Raw genomic sequence first — 25,962 nt, forward strand, 5'->3', positions numbered from 1 at the left:
TGAGGGTCCCATACCAAAGGACTTTGAAACTCAAGTTACACATGATGCTACTTCTCCTGGTTCTCCTCGTGTCAATCTGGCTGCTTCTCTGTCTCCTTTGTTAGTTATTCATCCATGTCTTGTTCACTAACCATGGGTGTCCCTAAAGCTCTGCCCTGCGCCCTGCTCTCTTTTCTCTCTATTGTCTCATTTGGTCACCTTATCAGCTCCCATGGGTTCAATCACCATCTCTATCTAGATGATTCCTAGATCTACTTATCTAGTCCTAGTAGTCTCTCTCTTGAGCTCCAGTCCCACAAAAATCAACTGCCCATTGAACATTTCAAACTGAATCTCAAACATATGCCCAAAACAGAATTTGTTATCTTTCCAACTTTCCTATTATTGTTGAGGGCACCATCAATCTCAAAGTCACCTAGGCTCACAAACTCATTCATCCTTAACTCCTCACTCTCACTCACCTCATATATCCAGTCTGTTTCCAAATCTTGTTTTTATCTTCATAACATGTCTTACATATGTTGCTCTTTCTTCACTCACAGGGCCCCAGTCCTAGTTCAGGACCTTATTGCTTCTTGCCTGGACTATTGCAGTAACCTATTAATTGGTCTCCCTGTCTCAAGTTTCTCCCCACTGCAGTGCATCTTCCAATCACTTACCAAAGTGGTTTTCCAAAAGCACAGGCCTACCCGTGTCATCTCCCCTCCTCAACAAACTCCAGTAGCCCCTTGTTACCTCCAGAATCAAATATAAAGCCTTCTATTTAGCATTTAAAACTTTTCATTACCTGGCCTCTTCCTACCTTTCCCGTCTTCTTACACTTTACTTCTTTCCATCCTATGATCCAATGATACCCTAACTCTTGTTATTTCTATCTTTACAATATCTCTCATATATATCTTTCTCTGTATTCACAGCAAGGAAGGAAACAAGCATTTATCAAGTGCCTACTGTGTCAAACACTTTACTACTAATGTGCTAAGTACTTTACAAATGTTATCTCATTTGATCCTCACAACCTTGGGAAGTAAATGGTATTATTATCCTATTTCACAGTTAAGAAAACTGAGGGAGACAACCATTAAATGATTTGCCCAAGGTCACACAGTTAGCAAGAGTATAAAGTCAAATCTGAACCCAGGTCTCCTTGACTCCAGATTCAGCACTTTATCTACTCTCTCATTAGAAGGGCAGGGATTGTTTTCACCTTATTTTGTTTCCCTAGTGTTTCATACAGTGCCTGGTGCTTAGCCCTGGTACATAGTAAGGGTTTAATAAATGATTATTTACTGACTGAGTGATGGAAAGAATACTAGTTATTTGATGCCTGAGCCCTTCACTGAAGGTAATTTTTTCCATCTAATTTTTCTTACAAGAAATTATGCAGGAGAAACAGCATAAAAGATGAAAGAAAATATGATTTAAAAAAACATTTACAGCAAAGAGAGTAAGGGATAACAGATGGAAAACTTGAGTGTAGTGTTGATATCCTAGTGATGTTAAGAGAACCCAAGGAAGGCCCCCACCATGTTAGGTGGACTCTCTGGAGTGAACTTGTATGGAAACAGACAAAAGTCACTGGAGATGGGCAGTTTAAATAGATTGTGATCAGCATTATTGATTCATTTCGTTGCCATCCCAGATCCCATGGTGGACTGGAACATGGGCAGGATCAAATAGAGGGATATAGAGATATCTCTTTTATTTCTTGGAGTGGCTCAATCTTGAAACCAGCCTAGATAGAATGAGTAGACACACACAATTCCTTATATCTGGGTCTATGTCAACCCCAGTTCACTCTCAAGACCCCCCACAGAGAGCAGCAAAGTTACTCTTTTCTACTTTCCCAGGCCACTTACAAATTATCAAGCTTCTGTCCTCTCCTTGAAAGATACAAACTGCTTTGTTCTGCTTCCAAGGCCAGCTGCAAGAAGTTTATAATCCTGCCTGGCTGTCCGCCATTTTTCTTTTTTATTTTACACTTATAAACATGAGTAGGAAATGGCATGTAATCAGAGACCGCTTGGTCAACAGAGGATATTGTCAAAGAAAACTGTCAGTCAGCAGATGCCTCCTCCTACCACTACTCAGAAACAATAAAGCTTCTTTACGGTCTCTAAACTTTGAGAGCTGGGGAATTTTTTCCATGATGGATATAGTTCATTACCTAGGAGATTCTAAAACACAAGCTATGAGATGTCATGAGCTCAGCACTTGTCTGAGGCATCTAGATCTCTCATTTGTTTCTTTGCTTATTTTTTTTAAACAGGTAAGACCTTTTTTTCCTGATTCTGTTCAGGGCTGTTTCTGTTTTGGATTGGCTGGGTCCCAGAGTCAGAATGCCGGTTTTGTTTGTGCCAGCTGAATCCTTACTGGAGCCTTGTTTTTGTCTCCTGTCTGGGCAGGTTCCTCGAAGTGGAATATGGGAGGAAGAATCTTGTATATATCACCTACACTCAAAACAATGTGCCAGGTTTAGAAGTATAGATTGTTGTTGTGCAAGACATGACCTATGTTATTTGACTATTCCAGACCATATGTGTATGTCTCTTTAAGGGGATCTGCAGAAGACCTTGAAGCTTCCACAGACTCAACCCTGGGGGCAATCATTAGCCACCAGGCTGCCTGCTGTGAAAGCATCACAGTCTTGTATTAATGACTCTGAAGGTATAAGTCCTGCAGATCAGTATACTCCTCTGTAGCATTTATCCTCCTTTCCTGAGGTGTTTTATGAGTCATCTATTGGAACTCTGACTCCCACCTTCCCAGAGCCTTTGTAGGGGCAGAGGCTAAGCCTCTCTCTTCACCAGCGTGGGTGGTGAACTAAGAACAGAACTCTAACTTCCACCTCAGCAGGCAGAGGGCCATCTTGGCAGCTATTATTGCCATGGACTGAGCTGCAACTTAAAGAAATACTTGAATAAGCCTTCCCCTGTTTTCCCATAGATATGTGATAGGGACAAGTCTTAGTTTAAGTAAGTTACAGTTTACTCTAAGGAATCTCCATTGTCTTTGTGATTCCTTATTCTCTTCAGACTTGTTTTATGGACAAGTAAAGAGGTAACCTCCCACTAGATAATTTCCCTGAAGGAGTAACATTTGATCTCAACACTTTAGAAAAAGGAAACGTAAATGCTTATAACACATAGTGCTAAATTAAAACAAAAATGGGAAGCTTTCTTTGAATGGCACACTAAGCCTTCCAAAGGCACCTCTATTTTCAGTCTCTGTTTTTAAATGTGAAAATGTATAAATGCCAACAAAAATTTTCATTTTCCTTGCTTTTATCTATAAAGCAGCAAGATGGTGCAATGGAGAGAACATTTGGCCTGGAATCAGGAAGATCTGAATTCAAATCCTGCTTCAGACATTTGCTAGCAATGTGATTCTCAGCAAGCCACTTAACCTCTGTCTGCCTTTTTTTCGTCATCTGTAAAATGAGGATAATAAAAGCTCCTAGCTCAAAGAGTTGTTGGAAGGATACAATAAAATAGTATTTGTAAAGCACTTTGCAAACCTTAAAGTGTTATGTATTTATTTGTATGTGGAAGGTTTCGTTCAGTCAGGAGAACAAACAATTATATTAAATTTAGTTTGAGCCAGTTTTATAATGAAAAATAACTTTTAGTACGAAGCTTTTATGATTCCAAACTGGCTGGTATTTGAGTCCAATTTTGACAAATTTAATTTACTCTTTTCATTATGATATGGCTAGTCGAAGTAAAAAAAGATAATGGGAAATAAACAAGGAGAAAACCTCTCTCTCATTCCTGAAATTTATTAAATTGAAGATAAGATGAGGCCAAATTCAAAACTCCACAAGAGTAAAAAAAAAAAAACCAACAGGCATGAGCTTTGGAATACAAATCTGAAAAGTAAAATGAGAATAAAAATTAAATAAAGTTTTTCTGGTTTTATTATAGATTATTATTGTTATTGTTAGTTGGGAATTAAGAAATGTAAATATTTTCAGCCAACCTGGTAAGGGTTGATGCTTAGAAATAAAGAGCTATTTTATTGGTCACTTTTTTATAGTTTTACTGCCCCCAAACATTACTAGAAGCTTCTTAAGTTACCTCTCTATTCTGCTATATATCTAATCATACTGATTTATGTTACATTTTCAAAATGTATAGTCCAGCTTGAAACTTTCTTCTGTTTTCAGGTATACAAAATCCTATTTTTTGCAACAATTATTGTATTTTGGGAACTCTACTTTGAGCCAATATCCTCCAATACCCTGAAATTAATAAAACTTCTAAGCATTTATGCTGAATCTCATAAATGTTAGTGCTATCAGGCAGAAAAAAAGCCAACATTAATCCACTTTGGGAAATAATTGTCTAATATTTTCATGTGTACAACATGGTATTTCTAGAGTTATTTTGGCTTTAGTATCCAGTCCTAATAAAAACACAAGAGACGTTGGGAAGTCAGAAATCTTATTTTTTGTCTATCAAAAAGTCTTTGTGAAAACCTTAAGAAAGAAACCTTAAGGAAACTTCAAGTATCTTAAACTGAAAAACAAACTGAAATCATGAATGACCCTATGTTCTTATGGAGATTCATGATCCTCTAAAAATGGTCATTAGAAAATTGGTTTTATATTCTAAAATTTTAGATTGTCAAAGTCTATCTGAATCTTTCCAGTTTTTATGTCTAACAATGGAGGTAAAGAGAGAGTGACCTCTTTGGACCCAAGTAACTTAATTTTAGAATCAGCTTCCATTTCAGTATAGATTTAGCAATACTGCCTACTTCTAGTCTGTTTCCCCTCCCTTCCTAATTTTTGAATCCTTTTAAAATGTTTTTATCTCCACCAGCATCCTTCTTTTCACTACAATGAACAACGTTTCAAGATTTCACAAAAACTATCTGAGAACTGTATATTTTGTTCCTTCTCTCTTTCAATGGAACATTATCTTAGTAGGTTTTATCTGGCAACTTGCCTTTGCTTTTTTCATTTTATTTTGTGTATTTGATTGGGGGAGTATCTTGTAGTCACAATCCACTTTCTCCATTGAGACTTTTTCTAGGGCAAACAGACTTCTCCTTGCCTTGCTGTGGCTTATAACATCAATAAAGAATTGCTGTTGTTTTTAATTCTAACAGATAACCCAAACTTAGAACAGTGGGTCTTTTTTTTTTTTAACCACAATATAGATATGAGCATCTCTGATTAGGCAATCTCCCTCTATACAAAAGATATTTAAGGACTTTTCTCCCTTCCCACCACACATGGAAAGAGTAATTTATAGCAGTTATTGAGAATTTCTTCCTAAATTCATTCAAATTGTCTAGGCAGCTAGAGTATTGTATTTGGAGTTAGGAAGTTCTGAGTTCAAATCCAGCCTTAGACTCTTACTAGCTGTGGGATCCTGGGCAAATCACTTTGTGCCTCAATTTCTTCTGTAAAACAGGGAAAATAATAGCACCTATCTCCCAGAGTTGTTATGAGGATAAAATGAGATGATATTTGTAAAGTGCTTTACAAATCTTAAAAGTGCTATTATTATCATTATTGATGATTTTTCTTAAACTAATCATTAGATAGTGCCACCTTTGAAAAAGGTGCTCATTAGAATTAGGAATACTTATTAAAATGTAAATAAGTTGTTTGTATAGTATTAAATGATTAATTTGGTGATTTGTTGCCTAGAATCAGAACTCTCCAGCCACCACCTATTCATGCAAATGTATTTTTGTTAACGCACAGATCTATGAAAAAAACTTCATTAATTTCAAAAACTCCCCTTTGACAAACCTAGTGGACCTTTTTCGGTTTGTTGATGGGTCCTGCCAGAAAGACAACAGTGAGTCACTCTGTGCAGGCTACATAGTATGTACTCTGTCAAATATCTTTATTATTCATATTGCTAAGTCTGATTGCTCACTCAAGCCATATATATACTGGCTTCATCTATATTCTATTAGGAGTTTCTTCAACAAAAATCTGATTTTCAGAAATATTTAAAACAAAACTGCTATATGAGTCCTAGATTGTATTTTACTGCCTTGATTTTTTAAAGTATGGAATTTATGAATTGTGATATAAATATGTCATGCCAGGTACTGACTCTTAGGCTGAAATGTTGGAGAAAACAGATTAAGGAGTAAAACTCAAAATTAATATACAACTGACCTACTTAATGTCAATTCAATCTGCTATTACAATATGAAATTAAACCTCCAAAAACAAATTATCTTTGGTATCTAGGCATATCCATAAAGTGGAACTGCAAATCTTTTCATTAATGTATCAGACCTTACAGAAAAATAGTGGTAAATTATGACTGACTTTTCAATTTTACCTGCTTAACAGCCTAAATAGAATTTTAGATAAAGATAATCAGAGTTTACATTCAATGTTGCTGTTCCGAAACATAAAATGATAAATCTGTAGACGATATTAGGCCATAATTGTTGTAGTAAATTGCATATTATATAGACCATATATATGTATATGTACTCTCTCTCTCTCTCTCTCTCTCTCTCTTTCCTGCAAGATACCATCAGTCTTGGTACTCCAATTCATCACCACCCTTTGCCCCTCTGATTGGAAAGAGGAGTCATAAACTCCAAAATCTCTATTTAAAAAGGGAGCTTGGGGCAGCTTGGTGGCACAATGGACCAAGTACCGGCCCTAGACTCAGAAGTACTTGAGTTCAAATCCGGCCTCAGACACTTAACACTTACTAACTGTGTGACCCTGGGCAAGTCACTTAACCCTAGTTACCTCCCAAAAAAAAAAAAAAAAAAAAGAGCTCAACCCAAGTCACTTAACCCTAGTTGCCTCCCAAAAAAAAGAGCTCAACTCAGCTGTCCTCATTTCTCACCTGGTTGCACTGCTTTGGGATTTCTCTGACTTCTCCATAGTGCCCCAGCATCTGATTCCTTACTTCCTCTCCCAACAACCCACTCCCTGCTTCTCAAGCTTCCTTTTGAGTGTTGTCTTCCCCCATTAGATTGTAAACTCCTCAAGGACAGGAACTCTTCTCTTTTTTTGGATTTGCATACTCAGCATTTAGCACATTGCCAGGCACATAGCAGGCACTTAATAGTTACTGACTATTGACTATTTACTATTAAGTATGGGTCCTAATTAATGAAGTTTTATACCTACATGCTTGATCAATCTGGAAGTATCCAAAATGAGAAAATGCATTAGAAAAATAAAATGTAGCAATATACAGAAGCAAAGTAGTACAGCAAAATAGTACTACTAGTTGATAAATCCAAAGATTCCAGCCACCAGGGTAAAAATTATTTAACAAAAACTTCTGGGAAAACTGGAAAGTAGTCAGGCAAAAGTAGGTATAGAACAACATCTCGCACAGTATACCAAGATAAACTCCAAATGGGTACATCATAAACAAATTAGAAGAGCAAGGAGGAAATTCCCTGTCAGATCTATGGATAGGGGAACAGTTCATAACAAAACAAGAGTTAGAGAAGATCACAGAAGGCAAAATGAATAATTTTGATTTCATAAAATTAAAAAGCTTTTGCATAAACAAAACTAATGTAAGTGAAAATTAAAAGAGAAGCAGGTAATGGGAAAAAATCTTTGCAGAAAGTTTTTCCAATAAAGATATCATTTTTAAGATATGTAGGGAAATGATTCAAATTTATAAGAACAAGAACCATTTCCCAATTGGTAAATATTGAAAGAATATGAACAGGTAGTTTTCTGAGGAAGGAATCCAACTTATCAATAGGCACATGAAAAATGTCCCAAATCACTACCAATTAAAGAAATGCAAGTTAAAACAACTGAAAGGTTCCACCTCATAGTCATCACATTTGCAAAGCTGACAAATAGGGAAAATAACAAATGTTGGAGGATCTATGGAAAAACAGGCATATTATTGCACTGCTGGTAGAACTATGGATTGGTACAGTCATTCTGGACAGTACATTGGAACTATACCCAAAAAGCATGCATACTGTTTAACTCAGCAATATCACTGCTAGATCTATACTCCAAAGAGATCCAAAGAGGAAAAGGATGTATATGTACAAAAATATTTATAGCAGCTCTTTTTGTGTTGGCAAAGAACTGGAAACTAAGAGAGAGCCTACCTTTTGGGGATGGTTAAACAAATCATGGCATGCAAATGTGATGGAATATTATTGTACTGTAAGAAATGATGAAGGCAACAAATTTAGAGAAAGCTTAGAAAGACCTGTATGGAGTAATGCAGGGTGAGTTAAGTAGAACCATGAGCATAATATAGATGATGACTACAACATTGTAAGCGAAAGCAATTGTGAAAGACTTAAGAACTCTGATCAATCACTGAACCAGATGATTTGTGCTCTTCCCTTCTTGGCAGAAAGGTGATTCAAAATTCAGCATAAGGCATTTTTTGAATGACCAATGTGTGTATTTGTTTCCCTTGACTATTTTTATTCGTTATTAGGGATGGCTTTGGAATGTTGGGGAGGAGTTAGATACCAGTGGGAGGTGGGTGGGTGGGGGTAGAGGTATTGATATGAAAAAAAAATGAAGAAATGAAAGAAAAAAAAGCAAAGAATCAGAAAAAAAAACAGAAGAGAGTAGAAGAAAATTCAGAAGGGGACACAGACAAGCAGCATAGTGTTGAAAATACCATGTTAAGTTGGACATATCCTTTTTTTCAAAAAGACGTACACAATAGAAATTTATGGTATCATTTATATATAATACTCTCCTATTTGTATATGGAAGTGCTCATATTTGTTGGTGTTTGTAAAATTCATAATAAATATTAAATTTAAAAAAGATAATAAACAAGCTATTTTTTTATTTTTGGTGAGCCCTATCATCTTTTTTGTAAGATCTCATAATGTCATCATTTTAACTTTATGTCTGCTAATGTTTCTCATTGACCTTTGTTTTGAAATGTATTATGAGCAGAATGATCTGTTAAGATATGTATGCAAGATAGAATTAATAGACTGCGAAGAAAGGAGTTAGTATTTTTAACCATCTTACAGGGACTTAGTCGGTACAAAGAATAGAAGTTTTTAGTGTTACATTATTATGATTTTGCTTCAGCTGGAAAAAAAAAGTCCAACATCTTGTACTATTACCATTAAAAGAGTAACAACTCAATTCTAAATTGTTAACAGTAGAACTTAATGTGTAAGGTGGAATATGTTAGAACGATAGATAACATATTATAATTATATATTATTATAATAATTCACAATTATTATAATTTCACTCTGATACTGGTACAAGCATTTATGCTGATGCATCAACAATCCACCAAGCAAAGAAAGATGCTAACAGTAGTCTACCGGGGGTGCTGCCTTGCATGTCCTCATGTTAACTCAATCCTGGGTAGGTTTAACTTGCTGGAAAGCTTGGGGTGATAGTATCACAAAGACAGTGGTGAGATTCGCTGACACATTTCCCCATGGTTCTGCTTGCCTTCAAATGGAAACATTTCCCATCTGTTAGCGTCTGGGTCTGGTTATTAAACCCCTTGTATAGTGTGGAGTTATGATTCATCAATTGGGTATTCCAAAAAAATTTCTGACCTTCACCCCAGATCAAACAGAGCTGAGAGAGGCTTATCCCTACATAGATAATAAAGGTTAGTCTGTAACTTGTGGATTCAGTCTTGATCAAACTGATTGAATTACAAAAATGTTCTCCTTTCCCCTCTTTCAATATATTCCTTTATTCTAGGAAACATCCCATACACTTTACGACAAATTTCTATTTTACTATGTATATCTAAATATACAGTGATGAGAATACAGGAGTGGAATAACTTTCTCAAAGGAATTAGCCATTAAAAAAAACTAACATTTATATAGCATTTACTATGTGCCAGACGCTGTGCTGAGTGCTTTATGATTATCATCTCATTTGATCCTCACTAAAACCCTAAAAGGTAGTCGATATTATTATCCCCATTTTACAGGTGAGGAAATTGAGGCAAAGAGAAGTTAAGTGACTTGCCCAGGATCACACAGCTAGTAAATATCTGAGGCCAGATTTGAACTTCAGGCCTAGCACTCTATCCACTCTACCACTTGGCTGTCCCAATTTTCTAATTATTGTTTGTGCCCACATTTTAGTAACCTCAAAGATACTGATGACAGGCATGAAGTTTATTAAAGAAAAACAGCAGGTGAATCTTGGTCCACGAACTCATCTCAGAGGACCCTAAGGACATGTACTCATTCAAGGACCTCTTTGCTCCATCCTCCCCCTCAGAGCTATACTTTACTTAGGTGCACCATGAGCAAAGGGGGAATACTTGTGATTGAAACAGTTAGAAAACATTAGCGGCTTCAAATTTCCTTTCGAAATTTAACATTATTGCTTGAGCTGTCCCTGTATGCCAGGCAACTAACACTGAGCAGCCTGCAGAAGTGACATGAGCAACCCAACTCCCACCATAGGAACCTTTTGTAAAATGGTGGTACTTTGAATATTTATTTGTAATCATTTGATTATATTCAGGATTGATTGAAGCTTTCCTTTAGAAGAAAACTATGCTGTTACTAAAAGACTTTTAAAGAATTTATTTTTTGATTTGTTATCTTTCTATCAGTAGTGACAGAGATGCCCATTTGATGGGACAAATTTCAAAGGAAATATTCAAGGCTTTGAAGACCCAATAGCATTTTCATTGTCCTCTATACTCTGAGTCTACAGGGAGCAATTGAATGACAAAACAAAATTCTTAAGAATAAGACAGCTAAGGTTTGATTTGTGCTAACTCTGGATTTAAGTGACCAGATGCTCTTCACATGACTCCAATGTGTATTGGGAAACCTACAAACCTAAAGCAGAGCCTCATGTCACATGAAATTTTCATGATGAATAGGATGCCAATGGCACCTTGACCTCCAGTTACCCCATACCAAGCAGATCTCCAATAAACAGATGAGAGAAGAATCATGGTCAGGCACAAATGAAATGTATTAAGTCTATTCACTAACAGTTATCAAAATTTTTGCCCAAAACACATGACACTCCCTCCATGACCTCACACCAGGAGACCAGGTCTACATGAAGGCCCATCAATGGGAAAAATGCACTTTAGCCTTGCTGAATCTCAGGACCCACCAACACCAATAAAATCACTACCCACTGTCAAGTCCATTAGACATGCACCTTAGATATGGATCCATACATCACACTACAAAGTAATCAGATACCTCTGTCTCCTATCCTGCACCAATGTGCTCTATTGGAACAAAGGGAGAACAAATCCAGAATGGACACATTAGCTTGCTTTAGTCTTCCACCCCCTAAGTCACATAACAACGAAAGACAAAAGCTATAATTTAGACATCTAGTCCTGGGTCTACAACTTTATCCAAGTGTTAATCTATATATTCATTTGTGCTTTTTGCTTTTTTTCCCCCTTATCCTACAAGCCTCCAATGTCCTCCAGAAAGAAGTGTTGGATTGCTTTGTAGTGTGACATGTGGATCCATATCTAAGACACGTGACCAGAGCTCTCTGCCCAATTTTCTAATTATTGTTTGTGCCCACAAGGGCTGTCAACACCATCCAGTTACTCCCCTAACTCCAGTTCCAAAGATTGTATATGCTATATTTATAGAGCTATCAAAAATGGATGTCATTGAGTAAAGTATTAACATTTCAAAGTAGAAAGTGTGGAAGCTCAAAAAGAGAGACCTCATTTCCTCTTCTGTTGACATGAAGGACTCTTCCTTGAGATTAGCCTCTATTGCAGTAAAAAATGAACAGACATTTCTCTGTATTTGAGTTTACCCTCATTCCAATCCACTTGAAAGGCCATGATAGAAAACAACAACAAAACAAAAGCAGTTGCCTTAATCCTTGCCCTTGAGACCAACAATTTGCTAACCAAATTAGCAAATCTCTGTTCTTTCCCTGAAAGAAACAAAGTGTTATATTCTGTTTCCAATGACAGTTGTATATAGTTTATCACACATACTGATTTTTCTCCAATTTTATTCTTCATTTGATTACATATAATATATATTCATATATGTGTATATATATATATGTGCATGTATGTGTGTGTATAAAACATACATTTATACATACTAGTAGAAAAGGGCTTTTATATTGGTTGACAAAGGAAACTGCCAATCAACTGGTGCTTCTCCCTACCATGGCTTGTAATAAAAATAATAGAGCTTCTTTATCTGATATGTACCCTAAACTTAGTGAGTTGTGGCATTTTTTTTCTATAACAAAATGTTTCTTACAGCAGCTTATCCATTCTCTTCCTTTACTTTTGTCATATTCTATCTTGAAGTATGATTTATGTATGCCTATGTCTAATGTTGACCATAAGATTGGATACTCCTTGAAGGCAAGGACTGTATTGATTTTTACCTTTGTATCTCCAGGCTTAGCATAATGTGTTGCATACTGTATATACTGAATAAATATGTGTTAAATTTCATTAAGGTCAAGAAAATGCAAAAGGAACAGCCTACCCTCCATAACTGTGAAGTTTAGTTAAATAATTATAGTAGATTTTCCTTTATTTGTAGATTATCCATAGCATGGATAATCTACAAAAAAATTGTCAGTCTCTGGCTGGTTTCCCACTGATGCCCACCATATTTCCAGGCCATTGTCTCCTGTCATCAGTTGGTGCATATTCAGAGAATGCAAATTTGTTGTAACATAAGTATATTACGTTACTGTTACAAGGAAGCATATTTTATGATTGTGCTATATTGCAGATAACTAAATGCAGATTCATTTTGATATGAGTATAAATCTACTGACATATATGCATTTATATATATATATATTCTGCAAAGTCAAATAAAGAATTTCACACTACCCACTATCTAGAATTAGCTAAGCCTTGCTGCCCTTTATTAATGAGGATAAGTGAGAAATGACTATCTAAATGAGTACTGAAATGGCATAAATGTTTTGCCAGCCAAGAGGCACAAAAATTAGTAAAATTTCTTTTGTATTAACTACATCTAAATTAAACTTGACTTGGGTGAGCAAAAGAATAAAGAGTTATTTGCAAAGCTGTAGGATCTGGTTTGTAATCTCTTTTTCTATTTTTTGGGGAAAACCAACCCTTACAGCCCTTAAATATTGTCCCTCCCTGGATGCCTGGGACTATGTTGTCCCTTCCTTCCTCATGGCAGCTATGGAACAGAGAGGTTTGCTAAATGACTCAAAAGCAAGGGCTGAGCTTCTCCTTTTCTTTGTTGTCCCTGGTAGAGGGCTCTGCACAGAGTGAGTGTGCAAAGGATAATCTTGACTGACTTGCTGCTACAAATATTTTCTCCCATGTTCTTCCTTTAGGGTGGTTTACTTCTAGAATATTGAAAATAGAAGGGGCAAAATAAAATTGTTGCCAGTTCAGATTCCTTGGTTTAAAGAAAAGCAAAACCAGCATACTGTGGAAATAATGATAAGGATAGTAATAGCTGGCATTAATATAGATACTCAAGGTGTGCAAAACAAATATTTTCACATTTGATCCTCACAACAACCCTAGGAGGGAGATAATATTTTTATCCTCATTTTACAGATGAGACAACTGAGACAGACAGAGGTTAATTGACCTGTCCAGGGTCACACAGGTAGGATCTGAGGCTGAATTTGAATTCAGGTCTTCCTAACTCTAAGTCCATCATGCTGTCTACTTTGCCACCTAACAGCCTCTCAGCATTCAATTTGCAGTCAGGCAACATGTGTTCAAATACCGGGTCTGCAACTTACTGCCTAGGTGATCTTGGGCAAGTCACTTAACTTCTGTGGGTCTCATTTTCTTCATTTGTAAATTTAGTAGGTTAGAACAGATGATCTCTGAGCTCCCTTCCAACTCTAAATCTATGATCCTATCTATGAAGCTTAAGATGGTTCACTGATAGAATAGGACTTCCCCAAAGGGTATTTTTGCCATTGTCATGCTTGGGAGGAGGGGGTGTAATTAGATGCAAGCATCTCATCCATTCCTAGAAAGTTCTTCTCAAGTATGGATCCCTGAGAAAAGCCCCAGATCTTACCATGGAAACTACCAGAGTCAACAGAGGGCTCTTGTCCAGTGATCAGGGTGTAAATGTCAGGATTATGAAACTTCAAGCTCTCCAGAAAGGCAATGGCCCCAGCTTTTCCTCGAGTCTTCAGCACATCTAGCAAATATCCTGTGAAACAGAAGGACCATTTTACAGGCAGGAGCATGGACTAGTCTCACTACAGATTGAATAAGGTAAGAGAACCTAGTCTTTGATGGGGGTGCAAAGGATGGATCTTGAGGGGTCCCTGGAAGGGGACCATACTGTCCCCTTATTATTCCTGTATAAGGGAGGGTCAGGATTTGGTCTACCCTCCCCAGCAAGCTGATGGAACCAGAGAAGGTAAGGAGCAGAAAGGACTCTTCCCAATGGGCACTGTTTATCTGTGAGGGAGTTCACCCTAGGTTTATCAGGGGAATGTTTTATAGCTACTTTTCTTACTATACTTACATATACTTTCGTATTTGCTATACCTATATTTACTATACTATCTTAGTAAATGCTTGGGTTTTGAATTACATCAGATACATGTTTGCTTTCCCAAACCATACAGAAGGGTGTCATTCTTAATCCCCAATCAATATTTTGAAATCCCTCAAGAAATAATCCTAGGATTTCAGGATTATAGTTTTAATTGCTGAAAGGGCCCAAGGGTCATATAATCTACTCCTTCTCTCTTTATTTTACAGATCAGGAAACTGAGCCTGGGAGAGGTTAAGTGATGGTCCCAAATTCAAAAAGATAATATGTAGCAAAGCTGGGATTCAAACCCAGGGCCCCTGATTCCAAATCAAACCCTCTTTTCTCTGCATTGCACTGGGCACTACCTTTTTCTCAAAACCCCATTTTGTACTAATGAGAGCTCTGACTCAGATTCTTTGATTTCCTAACCTACTAGAGATGAACCTCCAGTCTAGATTAAATAGGTTTGCAACATTTCCTCGTTTGCTTCACCATTTTGTGATCTTCACTTCAAACTATAAGGAGTTCATGGAAATATTTCAGATCTGCAGGTGACTCTCAGTATCAGGCCTGGATCCAATCACTGTAGATCCAATTACTTAATCTTTTTGGGGGGGGGGGGGGCTAGGCAATGGGGTTAAGTGACTTGCCCAGGGTCACACAGCTAGTAAGTCTGATGCCGGATTTGAACTCAGGTCCTCCTGAATCCAGGGCTGGTGCTCTATGCACTGCACCACTTAGCTGCCTCCTTAATCAATCTTATTCAGCATACATTTAGGTTCTCTGCAAAATTGTACTAATAAACATGAAAATATATGTTGAATAATGCCAAGAGCTGCATCTTCAGATTTTAAGGGGAGAGAATATTGTAATATTCATGTTAAATACATACAAGGCCTTACAAGAAAGAACATAGACTTTCTATTTAAAAGATGCCTAAATGCACCTCCCAAAAGTAAATAATGTCCACTCCCTAATATATCATTATCTGCTTTTGCTGCTGACCCAGGCATACAGAGAATTCTCTAGGCATAGCTGAGATACCTCCAAGGGCATTTGCCTAGGCAGATTGTTTCAGGGAGATGGAATACAAAGTAGCAACGGACAGCTGCCACACGTGTAGCCTTAATGTAGAATCTAAAGCAAAATATGCTCCCAATTCCTAGAAGCCACGTCCGCAGAAGTCTTGCACACAAAATTCCATTCCCTTCCCCACCATCACCTCCAGATGCTCCAGTGCCGGGCCAGGGATGATAACAATTCCATAGACTGACCCTGAATTGTAGAGCCCAATGCTAGCCACACAAAAGACAGAATAAATACTCGTGGGCTTGACCTGGCCTGTGAGAAGGATCCCAGTCTCAGACTCTCACCTACTCTCATGGCATTGTTAGTGAACTTGGGACTGTGCAGCACTTCTTCCTCATCCAGCTGGTCTAGCACCTTGGCCTGTCGGAGGTAGGGAGTTAGTCGACTGGGGCAGACATTTCGGACAATCTTAAATCGGTGGTTCTCCATTATCTCCCACAAGTTCTCCTCATCCAGGCTTGTTAGCTCACAGTACGTGGGGCACAGGTCTGCCATTGCTAGAAGCTAAAAACAAATAAATAAAATAGAACAAGAGAAAGCAGTAAAAATAGGAGATCCAGCATCAATAAAACAACATAAAGGAAGCAGGATGGTTGTACAATTAGAGTCCATGCTATTCAAATTCTCCTTCTGCATTTCTGAAATAGAAAAGGAAATGACTGATGCAGGGGTAAGGGGTTATAATTTGTGACATTTATACTTTCTGTGCTAGTCACTGGAGATACAAAGACAAAAAACAAAATAGTTCCTGCCCTCAAGGAGCTTACATTCTATCAAAGGAGAAAACATGCACATGAATAAGTATAGACAAAAAAAATACAAAGTAAATAAAATTTAATATTGTCAGGGGAAGTTACTAGCAGCTAGGAAAGGGGGAGGGAATTAGGAAAGGGCTTAGGTAGCATGCATTCATTGAAGTGAATTTTGCAAGGAAACTAGGGATTCTAGAACGCAAAGATGAGAAGAATGCATTCCACATACTGTGAAAAGGAAGAGGGATAAGAGTTGGAATGCCTTGTGTGTGGAACAGAAAGAAATCCTCTTTAGTTTATTCCCCATGAGGAGTAATGTGCAATAAAGATGGGTTTCTATATTCACCTCTGTGTCACTGATTTTGATGAAGATGATGAGAGTGAGCCAATTTCATACAGCCTCTATAAAGGTCCTCTTCTCTACCTAGGACAAGAAGAAATGGGCTGGAGGTCTAACTGAATGACTGAGGGAGAGAGGTTGTGTAATTTCCTTTTCTGGATGTCTTTTCTTCTTGTTTTTATTTTTTAATTGGAAAAAACAACTTGTATGAAATGCAATGTGACTTTCTTCTTCTTTTTAAATTTCATATTCTGGATGTCTTTTTTGTTATTTAATTAATTGGTTAAAAACCATTCACATCAAATGCAATGCAACTTTATTCTTTTTTAAAATCTAATGTACAAAAGGACCCTTCTAGTCTTTGACAGAGAAAACCAGAGCAGTTTCATTTCATGAATGACAGTATAAATAAGGCTAAAATAATTTGAAAAATCCTTCCTACAATATACCTTTAAACAAAGCAAGAAAGATAAATGACAATCTTTTCTAATAGCCAAGAATAGCCTAATCTTCTTCTTTGAGGCCTACACCAGCAAAATGAGGAAATATAGTCACATAAAAAAAGTCACATCTCATAGCCAAGATTGTTGGACTTTGCAGTCCAGTTTTATGTAACCCAAACAGTGTGAGTGTGTGTGTGTGTGTGTGTGTGTGTATTCTATAGGATATAATCTCTTAATCTATTCATTTCATTTTTTCTAATTGTTAAAGTACTTGACCAATGGAGTTTAGAGCATTGTAGCATCACAAGATGACTTTACTTAATTGCTCCTTAAAAATGGCAAGAACTTTTACACATGGCTTCCTTCAAGACCCAGCTAAAGTCCCACCTTCAGCCTTACCCAATTCTCCTTAATCTAAGTGCCTTTCCCCCAAGACTACCCCTAATTTATCCTGTATATATGTAATTTGTACATAATTGCTTGCATGTGGTCTCCACATGTGAGCTCCTTGAGAACAGAGACTGTCTTTTCCCTTTCTTTATGTTCTCAGGCACTTAGCACTACTTGACTGACGGACGTATTTGGCTTGAAGAGGACTGAAATATTATGATGTACTTTGAGGCATATGGCTCTTCAGAAATGATTCTCTGTGTTCCAGAGTAGACGCTCCCACCCTTTTTTTTCTGAAGCTGATTTGTATGTGATCAGTGGACTGGTTGCCACTTTATGGATTTCTAAATTCCAGAGATTAAATCTTCCTGGGCCTTGGATTTCTATTGTCAAGGCCAAATGTGTTTCCTTGCAGCCTCTCCATTTAACCAGAAGAGGGCGCTTTAAACAACTCTACGCTGCTTAAGAAGCAGGTGTGGCAGGTGTAAAAACAGTAATAACACAATACTCGGTATGGTCCTATAGTTATTTATTCTTCTTGAAAGTAAAAAATAAAAAATAAGAAATATAATGTAAAAATATAAAATGTGTGCCATATCACAGGTTTGCTCTGTATGTGAAAGAAATAGAACAGAATATAGATATTGTTTATACCTATGTAATTTTGTTTTTATTTTTCTTTTTCTCAGAATTACTTTCTTTTTCTTCTAGCCAGTAGAGGATCAGTTTTCAGATTTTTCAGTTGTGGTTTTCCCTTTTTTACTCCTTCCTGCTTCCCTCCCAAGTTTCTTTTTAAAAGGCTCAGGGAAGAGAATTAAGATTAACCCTTTCTTTATATATTATGCAATAGTACAAAGTGCTGGACTTCTATTGGAAATGCACTTGGACAAATTCTTTCCCATTTGGAACTTGGTAGCCATCTTTCATTCCTCACATTAAAAACCTGGTCTAAGTATCATACCCCAGCTGATTTTTTCACACTCACTGTCCAAAGGATTACACACAATTTCTAGCTTACAGTGGGAAACATCAAACTTTTCTCTTACTCATCAACTCATGGCTTAGGGACATTTTAAGAGGCCTTCAAGATATCTTTCTCATTTGGACTAAAACTATCAATCTTTCCCAAGGAAGTGTTTCATTTCTGTGAAAGCACTGATTCTATAGACATACCTACTACATCTCCATTTTTGACTCTGTTGTTGACTGAAGATTGATGTCAAAAAAAGGTTAAGGATATAGAAATAAGTTGGTTTGCTTTTTGTTTTGTTTTTAGTAAAAGTCTTTTGTCCTTAGGGAAATATAAAACATTTTTACAGAAATCTGTTAATAATTTTCATTTACTTATCTTTCCTTTCTTTTTCTTTTTCTTTCTTTCTTTATTAACAGATTTCTGTAAAAATATTTTATATTTCTTTCTTTCTTTCATTCTTTCTTCCTAGAGTTGACAGGTACAAGAGGAATAAAGTCTCTCAGCAGTAGTCCTTTGTGATGGAGTTGAATTAGTCAGTCAGTCAATAAAACATTATTAAGCATCATCTATGTGCCAGGCATTGTACTAAGGGCATAGAAGACAAAAGACAGTCCCTGCTTTCAAGGAGCTTGCAGTCTAATAGGGGAAAATTCAATGCTGAGCTCTAGATGCTCACCAAAATAAAGATTATAAACTTACTGAGTTATATCAGCCTAATTATCCCTAAACTGCCAAGTTTTCTTTTTTAATTATTATTTTTAGCTGCACTATCTGTATGATTCTTGTGCCTTTTACTTTTGTCTGTTTTTTTTTTTCTTAATGATTCTGAGTTATAGTTTCCTTCTCACTTCCAATACTATTCAGCCTTACTTGCTTTCCTCATTTTGCTGGTGTAGGCCTCAAAGAAGAAATGACAGAAAAGTAGTTGAGGTACATGAGTGAGGAGCAGATGATGTTCTGATTATGAGAATGGCATTGGTCTTCCTGCATCCAGTAAAAGACCAAATAATAATTATTAACAATAATAATAGCTAGCATTTATATAATACTTAAAGTTTTACAACACAGTTTACAAATATCTCAATTTGTCCTCAAAACAATCCTCAGAGATGATGCTATTATTGTCCCCATTTTATAGGGGAGGAAACTGAGGCAAACAGAGGTTAAATGTCTTGCCCAGAGTCACACAGCTAGCGTCTGAGAAGAGATTTGAACTCAGTTCTTCCTAACAGCAGGTCCAATGCTCTAATACACCATGCTACCTAGCAATCTTTAACTATCTATCCATCACCATCTGAGTAATATGGAACAAAGTGATGAACATGGTAAACTTCCACAAGATCCTGAAGCCTGCTACTTGCAAGGCATTGGAGGAGCACTTTACTACATGTGCTTCATTGTTCACAGTCATGAGCCAAACTCTGATGACTACATTCTTGTAAGTCACCTCTAGTGCCTTCATCCTTAGAAAAGTACCAAGAGTAGAGAAGCACAGAAATATGATGGTACCAATACAAGAAGACAAGTTCCTATTTCCTAAGAATAATAAATACATATCTCCTAGTTTGGGTGCTTTGCTTAGCACAAATGCATCCCAAAATTGGCTGGCAGGTCCACTGTAAAAATTCTGATCACAAACTGACTCAGGCTTTTGTTCACCAAAATATAGATGATATAAGCACCAATGCAAAGCATAATGAATACACTGAAAACCACAAGGCTCAGGGACCAGAGCACAAGTGGCTTCCTCAGTTCAAACTTTGCTTGTTTGATGCTAACCACTGAATATAAAATCATTTTACAGAGCTAAAAACATCCATGGGGATGACTTCTTGAATTCTTGTTGTATTGATTTTCAAATTTACATTCTTGCAAAGTCAACACTGACGTATTCATTGGAATTGCTTTTCTGAGTCCCTGTATATTTTACATGAAAACATGTAAAAAGCATTTTTTAATCCTTTCTAGTACTCTCTCTGGTCCTTCCCTAGTATAGTCTCCTATGTTCAGTCTCTCATTCTTCCTCTCTCAACTATGTCATTGATTTATCTTTGCTTTTTCCTCCTTCCTATTTTCCTTCTGCATCTGACTGCAGGTCTTTTAGAATGGTATAGAACTCCTCTGCCTGGACTGGTCATGGATCTACCCTGAGGCAAGTGGACTTAACTTCATGACTTTCTTTTAAAGAGAGAGTTGGCAAAGTATCTGTATATATTCTCTCTTTACATTCTTCAAGACCTCTTAAATATGTAAAAATTACTTAATTGTCTAAGAGCATAAAAATATAACCAACTTTTAAATAGCTACACACACATGATCTACTGTGTGTTATCTGCAATATTTTTAATCTTATTTTTTGTTTTTTACATCACCTTTATCACTTTCTTTTTTCACAGAATATAAAGCATTTCATTTTTATAATTAAAACAGTACAATAAGTTTTTGATTAAAGATTCAACATTTAAAATAATTAATATTTAAAATTAAATTAATTAAATAAATTAAATTAAAATTTAAAATAATTATACAATTATACAGTGTTAATAGTAACCAAAACCAATTAAACCAATAAGAAAAGTAAAATCATTATTGTTCTTGGTCCAAATAAGTGAAATCATTTTAAAATTAGTTTTTAAAAATACAGCATTTAGAATTACAATTTCTATTCTCAGACAAGCTAATTTTACAGTAAGAGGCAGCTGGTGGCTCAGTGGATACAACACTGAGCCTAAAGTCAGAAAGACCTGAGTACAAATCCAGACTCAGATACTTCCTAGTTGTGTAACCCTGGGCAAGTCACTTAACCTCCAGTTGCCTGACAAAATGGATCCGCTGGAGAAGGAAATGGCAAATCACTCTAGTTATCTTTGCCAAGAAAACTCCCAACAGGGTCACTAAGGGTTGGACATGACTAAACAACAACAAAAATTTTACAGCAAAAGTCAAGTCTATAATCATTTATTAAGCTCCCACTGTGTTCCAGGCCCTATGCTAAGTGCTGGGAATACAGAGAAAGGCAAAAACAATCCCTGCTCTCAATGAGCTCGCAATCTATTGGAGACAACAAGCAAACAACTATGTTCAAACTATGTGTGTATGTGTGCATGTGTGTGTGTAGTATATGCATAAATTTATGTGTATATGTGTTATACTTATACAAGATAGGATTTTTGCTGAGACTTGAAGAAAGCCAGGGAAGCAAGGAGACAGAGACAAAAAGGGAGAGGATTTCAAGCATGGGGAGTAGCCAGAGAAAATGCAGAGTTGAGAAGAGTGTCTTATTCAAGGACAGCAAGGAGGCCAGTGTCATTGGATCATAGAATACATGGAGGGGCACAAGACTGGAAAGGTAGGAAGAGACCAGGTTATGAAGGGTGTCTTTTAAAGCAAAACAGAGAATTTTATATTTGATCCCGAAGGTAAAAGGAAGCCTCTAGAATTTACTGAATAGGGAAATTACATGGTCAGATCTGCACTTTGGGAAGATCACTTTAATAGCTAAGTAGAGGATGGGCTATAGTGAGGACAGATGTGAGGCAGGAAGACCAACATGAAGCTTATTGCAATAGTCCAGGCATGAGGTGATAAGGGCTTATATCAGGAGGGTAACAGTGTCAGAGGAGAGAAGAGGTTTATACATGAGATGCTGCCAAGGGGAAAGAAAAGGGACTTGGTAACTGATCGGATATGAGGTATGAGAGAGTGGGAGGAGATGAGAATGACACCTAGCTGGTGAACTTGGGAGACTGAGAGGACAGTGATGAGGAATGTTAGGAAGAGAGGAGGGCTTGAGCAGAAAAGCACAAGTTCCATTTGGGACGTGTCAAGTTTAAGATGTCTATTAGACATCCAGTTTGAGATGTGCAATAGGCAACTAGAGATGTGAAAGTAAATGTCATTAGAGAAATTAGGGCTAAATAAATGAATCTGAGAATCATCTGACTAGAGATGGTAATCAAATCTATGGAAGCTGATGAGTTCACTAAGGAAAATTTAAAGTTTACTGAAGTTTAAAATTGCAGCAAGATTCTTGGGATGCTCTGAATAAAGAGAAAAGGGCCCAAGAAAGATCCTTGAGAGATCATTAACACTCATGGTTAATTGGCTCTACCCTGATGAAGATCTAGCAAAGAAGACAGAGAAAGAACAGTCAGATAGACAGAAGAACTAGAATAGTGTTGAGAAAAACTAGAGAGAAGAAAGTATCAATGAGAAGAGGGTGATTGACGGCACCAAAGGCTGTATAGAAGTCAAAGACAAGATTGAGAAAATACCTCTTGGTTTTGGCAACTTAGAGATCACTAGTAACTTTGGACAGAATAAAAACAGAATTACAGAATAATCCTGATCTATTGTCAAAATAGATGTTAGATTTCCATTTCTTCTAAAGATGTTTTCACTAGTTTGCTATTCACTTCTGCAGCTCAAGCTTCCTTCATTACTAATACAATGTTCATACAAGTTGGACAGATATTCACTACTTTTTTGGGTTTTTTTGTGGGGAAGGATACACAGCACACTACACTGAAACTTGTTAGACTAAAACTCACAGCATTGATGGTGTATTAAAAAAAGATTCCTACAATAATTGTAAGGAAACCACTTGAAGTCCCAATAATGCTGTTAACAGGCGTGTTTTGCCGCTCTTTAAGAAAAGGATAACTAAACAAGTTAAAACAGACATAGTAAAGAATATATAATATATTGGAGTCACTATGAATGGATTAAATATATCCAGGACCCTGTTTAAATCATTGATTTTCATACTTACCCAGAGTGTAAGGCATAATCAATTGCCTTATCTGTAAAATGGCGATAACAATAGCATGTACCTCTCAGGGTTATTGTGAAGATGAAATGAGATAATAATTGTAAAGCACTTAGCACTTAGCATAGAGTAAGCACTATATACATGTTAGCTATTGTTATGATTTATCCAGCTTAGCAGAGGCCTCAGCATAGGCTTCCCAGCCAAAAATTAAAAAATTATTTTAACAGCAGTTCCCAGGCTCTTACTATAAGAGACTGAAAATATTCCAACAACAGCAAATCTCTATGTAAACAAGTCTATTCACATCATGGTTCAATCACAAAAATTAATATCAAAGACAAAAAACAATTAAAGCTGGATCTTCTAGCTTATGAGAGATCTTAAGGTTTTTATCTCCTCCTCTTTTGGAGTATGGGTTCTGTAACAGTAGACCTTAAGATACTTAATAAACTTTCAATTTTTCCATAAGGATTTAATCTTTTATTTGAAAAATACGATGAAAGAATGGCACTTACAAGAACACACACAAAAAAGCTCCTAATGGAGTTGCTAATATGGCGGGCACAAATGCAAAAGCAATGAAATTGACCACCTCACCTACTCCTGTTGTTAGAAGTCCAACCCATCACAACCACTCTTTAAGACATGCATGGCCACCTCGACCTGTTCTCATTGAGCCCTTTCCCACTAGCTACAAGACATCCTTCTTTCTAAAAAAACAAAGTTTCTGCCAATGAAAACACTAGAGCTAATATCTAATCCCTGACCAATAGGAGAGTCATATTTTCCATGACCTTGACTTATCTCATTAACTACCAAAGTTTTCATGTGAGTCACATTGATACCAAAAGGGATAAACTGCTAATGCTAGAGGCAAGAGCTCTACCTTTACCATCACCTTGGAATGGGAGCCAACAATCTCAATTCCATTCATTTTCAGTATAGTCCTCACCTCTACCCTGAGGGTTCTAAAGAGATAACAAAGAATAATAAATCAAGAAAAAAAGTTCAGCAATACTAACCAAGGTAGCAACTGAATCTGACTATATGCCATATTCCACACCCAGAGTTCCCTGCCTCTATAAAGGACTGAGGTAGGTGAGCTTTCACAAGTCTTCTCCAGAGCTTAGTAATTATAATTACACTCTTCTGAAAATTTTTGATCCAACAACTTTCCTAGCACCATCCTAGATGCCTCCCTTCACCAATCAGCCAATATGTACTCAAAGAGTATACACTGATTTTTAAAATTAACTCAACATTTTTCCAGGAAGGTTAACATGCTCCAAAAATGAATGACAGTGCATTTTAAAAACAAAAGGAAATTACTTCCAATGCTTTGCATTGTATTTGTTTTATTTTTAAAATTTATGAACTTAAACATCAAGAAATTAATATTTCTATATATAAAAAACAGAAAAAAGGAATTGTATATGAAACTGAGTATCACATTCAGTATTTTTTTTTTTGCTTTTTTTTGGTGAGGCAATTGGGTCACACAGCCAGTAAGTGTCAAGTGTCTGAGGCCACATTTGAACTCAGGTCCTCCTGACTCCAGGGCCAATGCTCTATCCACTGCACCACCTGGTTGTCCTTTAGCATGATTTTTTTATGTAACACAATAGTACTAATACTGTTCTGCTTGTCTGTGTCCTGCTTTGAATTTCTTTCTCCTTCTGTGTATTCTTTGATGCTCTTTTCTTTTTCTTTTCTTTCCCCACCCTCTCTTTGCCTTGAATACTCACCACCACCACCATCTTTAAAAGCCCTCAGTTGTAAGAAACAACAACAGCCAGACAAAACAAGTTCTTGAATTGACCATGTATGAAAATAAATGTCTCATTCTGCATTGCTAGTCCATCATCTCTCTACCAAGAGGTGGGAGACATGCTTTATCATTAATTTTCTAAAGTCAAGATTGGTCATTGCATTGAGCAGAGTTCTTAAGTATTTCACATTTATTTCGTTCTACATTCTTATACTCATTGTATGAATTGTTCTCCTGGTTCTTTTTTTTCTTTTCTTTTTTTTTTTAGGCAATTGGGGTTAAGTGACTTGCCCAGGGTCACACAGCTAGTAAGTGTCAAGTGTTTGGTCTGAGGCCAGATTTGAACTCAGGTCCTCCTGACTTCAGGGTCAGTGTTCTATCCACTGTGCCACCTAGCTGCCCCTGTTCTCCTGGTTCTGCTCACTTCGGTTTGAATCAGTTCATACAAGTCTTTCCCTGAATTTCTCCATTTTATTATTATGGCATAATAATATTCTGTTACATTAAAATGCCATAATTTGTCCACCCATTTCCCAGATGCTGGGCACCCACTTTGTTTCCAGTACTTTGCTACAACAAAAAGTGCTGCTATAATTATTTTTCTACAAATGAGTCCTTTCCCTTTGTCTTTGGAATCTTTGAGGTATATGACTGGTGGTTTTATTACTAGGCCAAAGGGTATGCAGAATTTAGTAACTTTGGGGGTGTAGTTTCAAAATGATGCTTTCAGAATAGTTAAGTCAATTCATAGTTACAATAACAGTGCATTAGTGTCCTCTCACAGTCCCTCCAAAAATTATTTTCCTTCTTTATCATTTTTGCCAATTGTATGAGTATGAAGAATATGAGTTGTTTTAATTTGCATTATCTTACATTTAATATATATAATTTAGAGCATTGTTTCATATGGCTCTGATAGCTTAGATTTCTTGCTTTGAGAATTGTGTGTTCAAAGCAGTTTTCTAAGGAAGGAATC

At 36.6% G+C, this 25,962-nt stretch overlaps 1 protein-coding gene and 2 pseudogenes across 3 annotated transcripts in view; all 3 read right to left on the reverse strand.

Annotated features, from left to right (window-relative positions):
* The window catches only part of CARD14 (caspase recruitment domain family member 14), a 71,573-nt gene that overhangs the window by 30,218 nt on the left and 15,393 nt on the right, over nucleotides 1–25,962 (reverse strand). For 2 of the 3 annotated variants that reach the window (XM_027850171.1, XM_027850169.1), the window contains exons 3-4: nucleotides 15,834–16,053; nucleotides 13,990–14,127 (exon numbers count right to left, since the gene is read on the reverse strand). In XM_027850171.1, coding sequence (XP_027705972.1) covers nucleotides 13,990–14,127; nucleotides 15,834–16,044 — 349 coding nt within the window. In that variant the 5' untranslated portion in view covers nucleotides 16,045–16,053. Of the gene's footprint in view, nucleotides 1–13,989; nucleotides 14,128–15,833; nucleotides 16,054–16,647; nucleotides 16,691–25,962 lie in introns of those variants that run through there. The other variant, XM_027850170.1, reaches the window with a different exon arrangement.
* LOC114034426 lies at nucleotides 19,304–20,343 on the reverse strand (annotated as a pseudogene).
* LOC114034427 lies at nucleotides 22,289–24,046 on the reverse strand (annotated as a pseudogene).

The sequence above is a fragment of the Vombatus ursinus genome, unplaced genomic scaffold (assembly GCF_900497805.2).
Source record: "Vombatus ursinus unplaced genomic scaffold, bare-nosed wombat genome assembly UNPS02008996.1, whole genome shotgun sequence".
NCBI lineage: Eukaryota > Metazoa > Chordata > Mammalia > Diprotodontia > Vombatidae > Vombatus > Vombatus ursinus.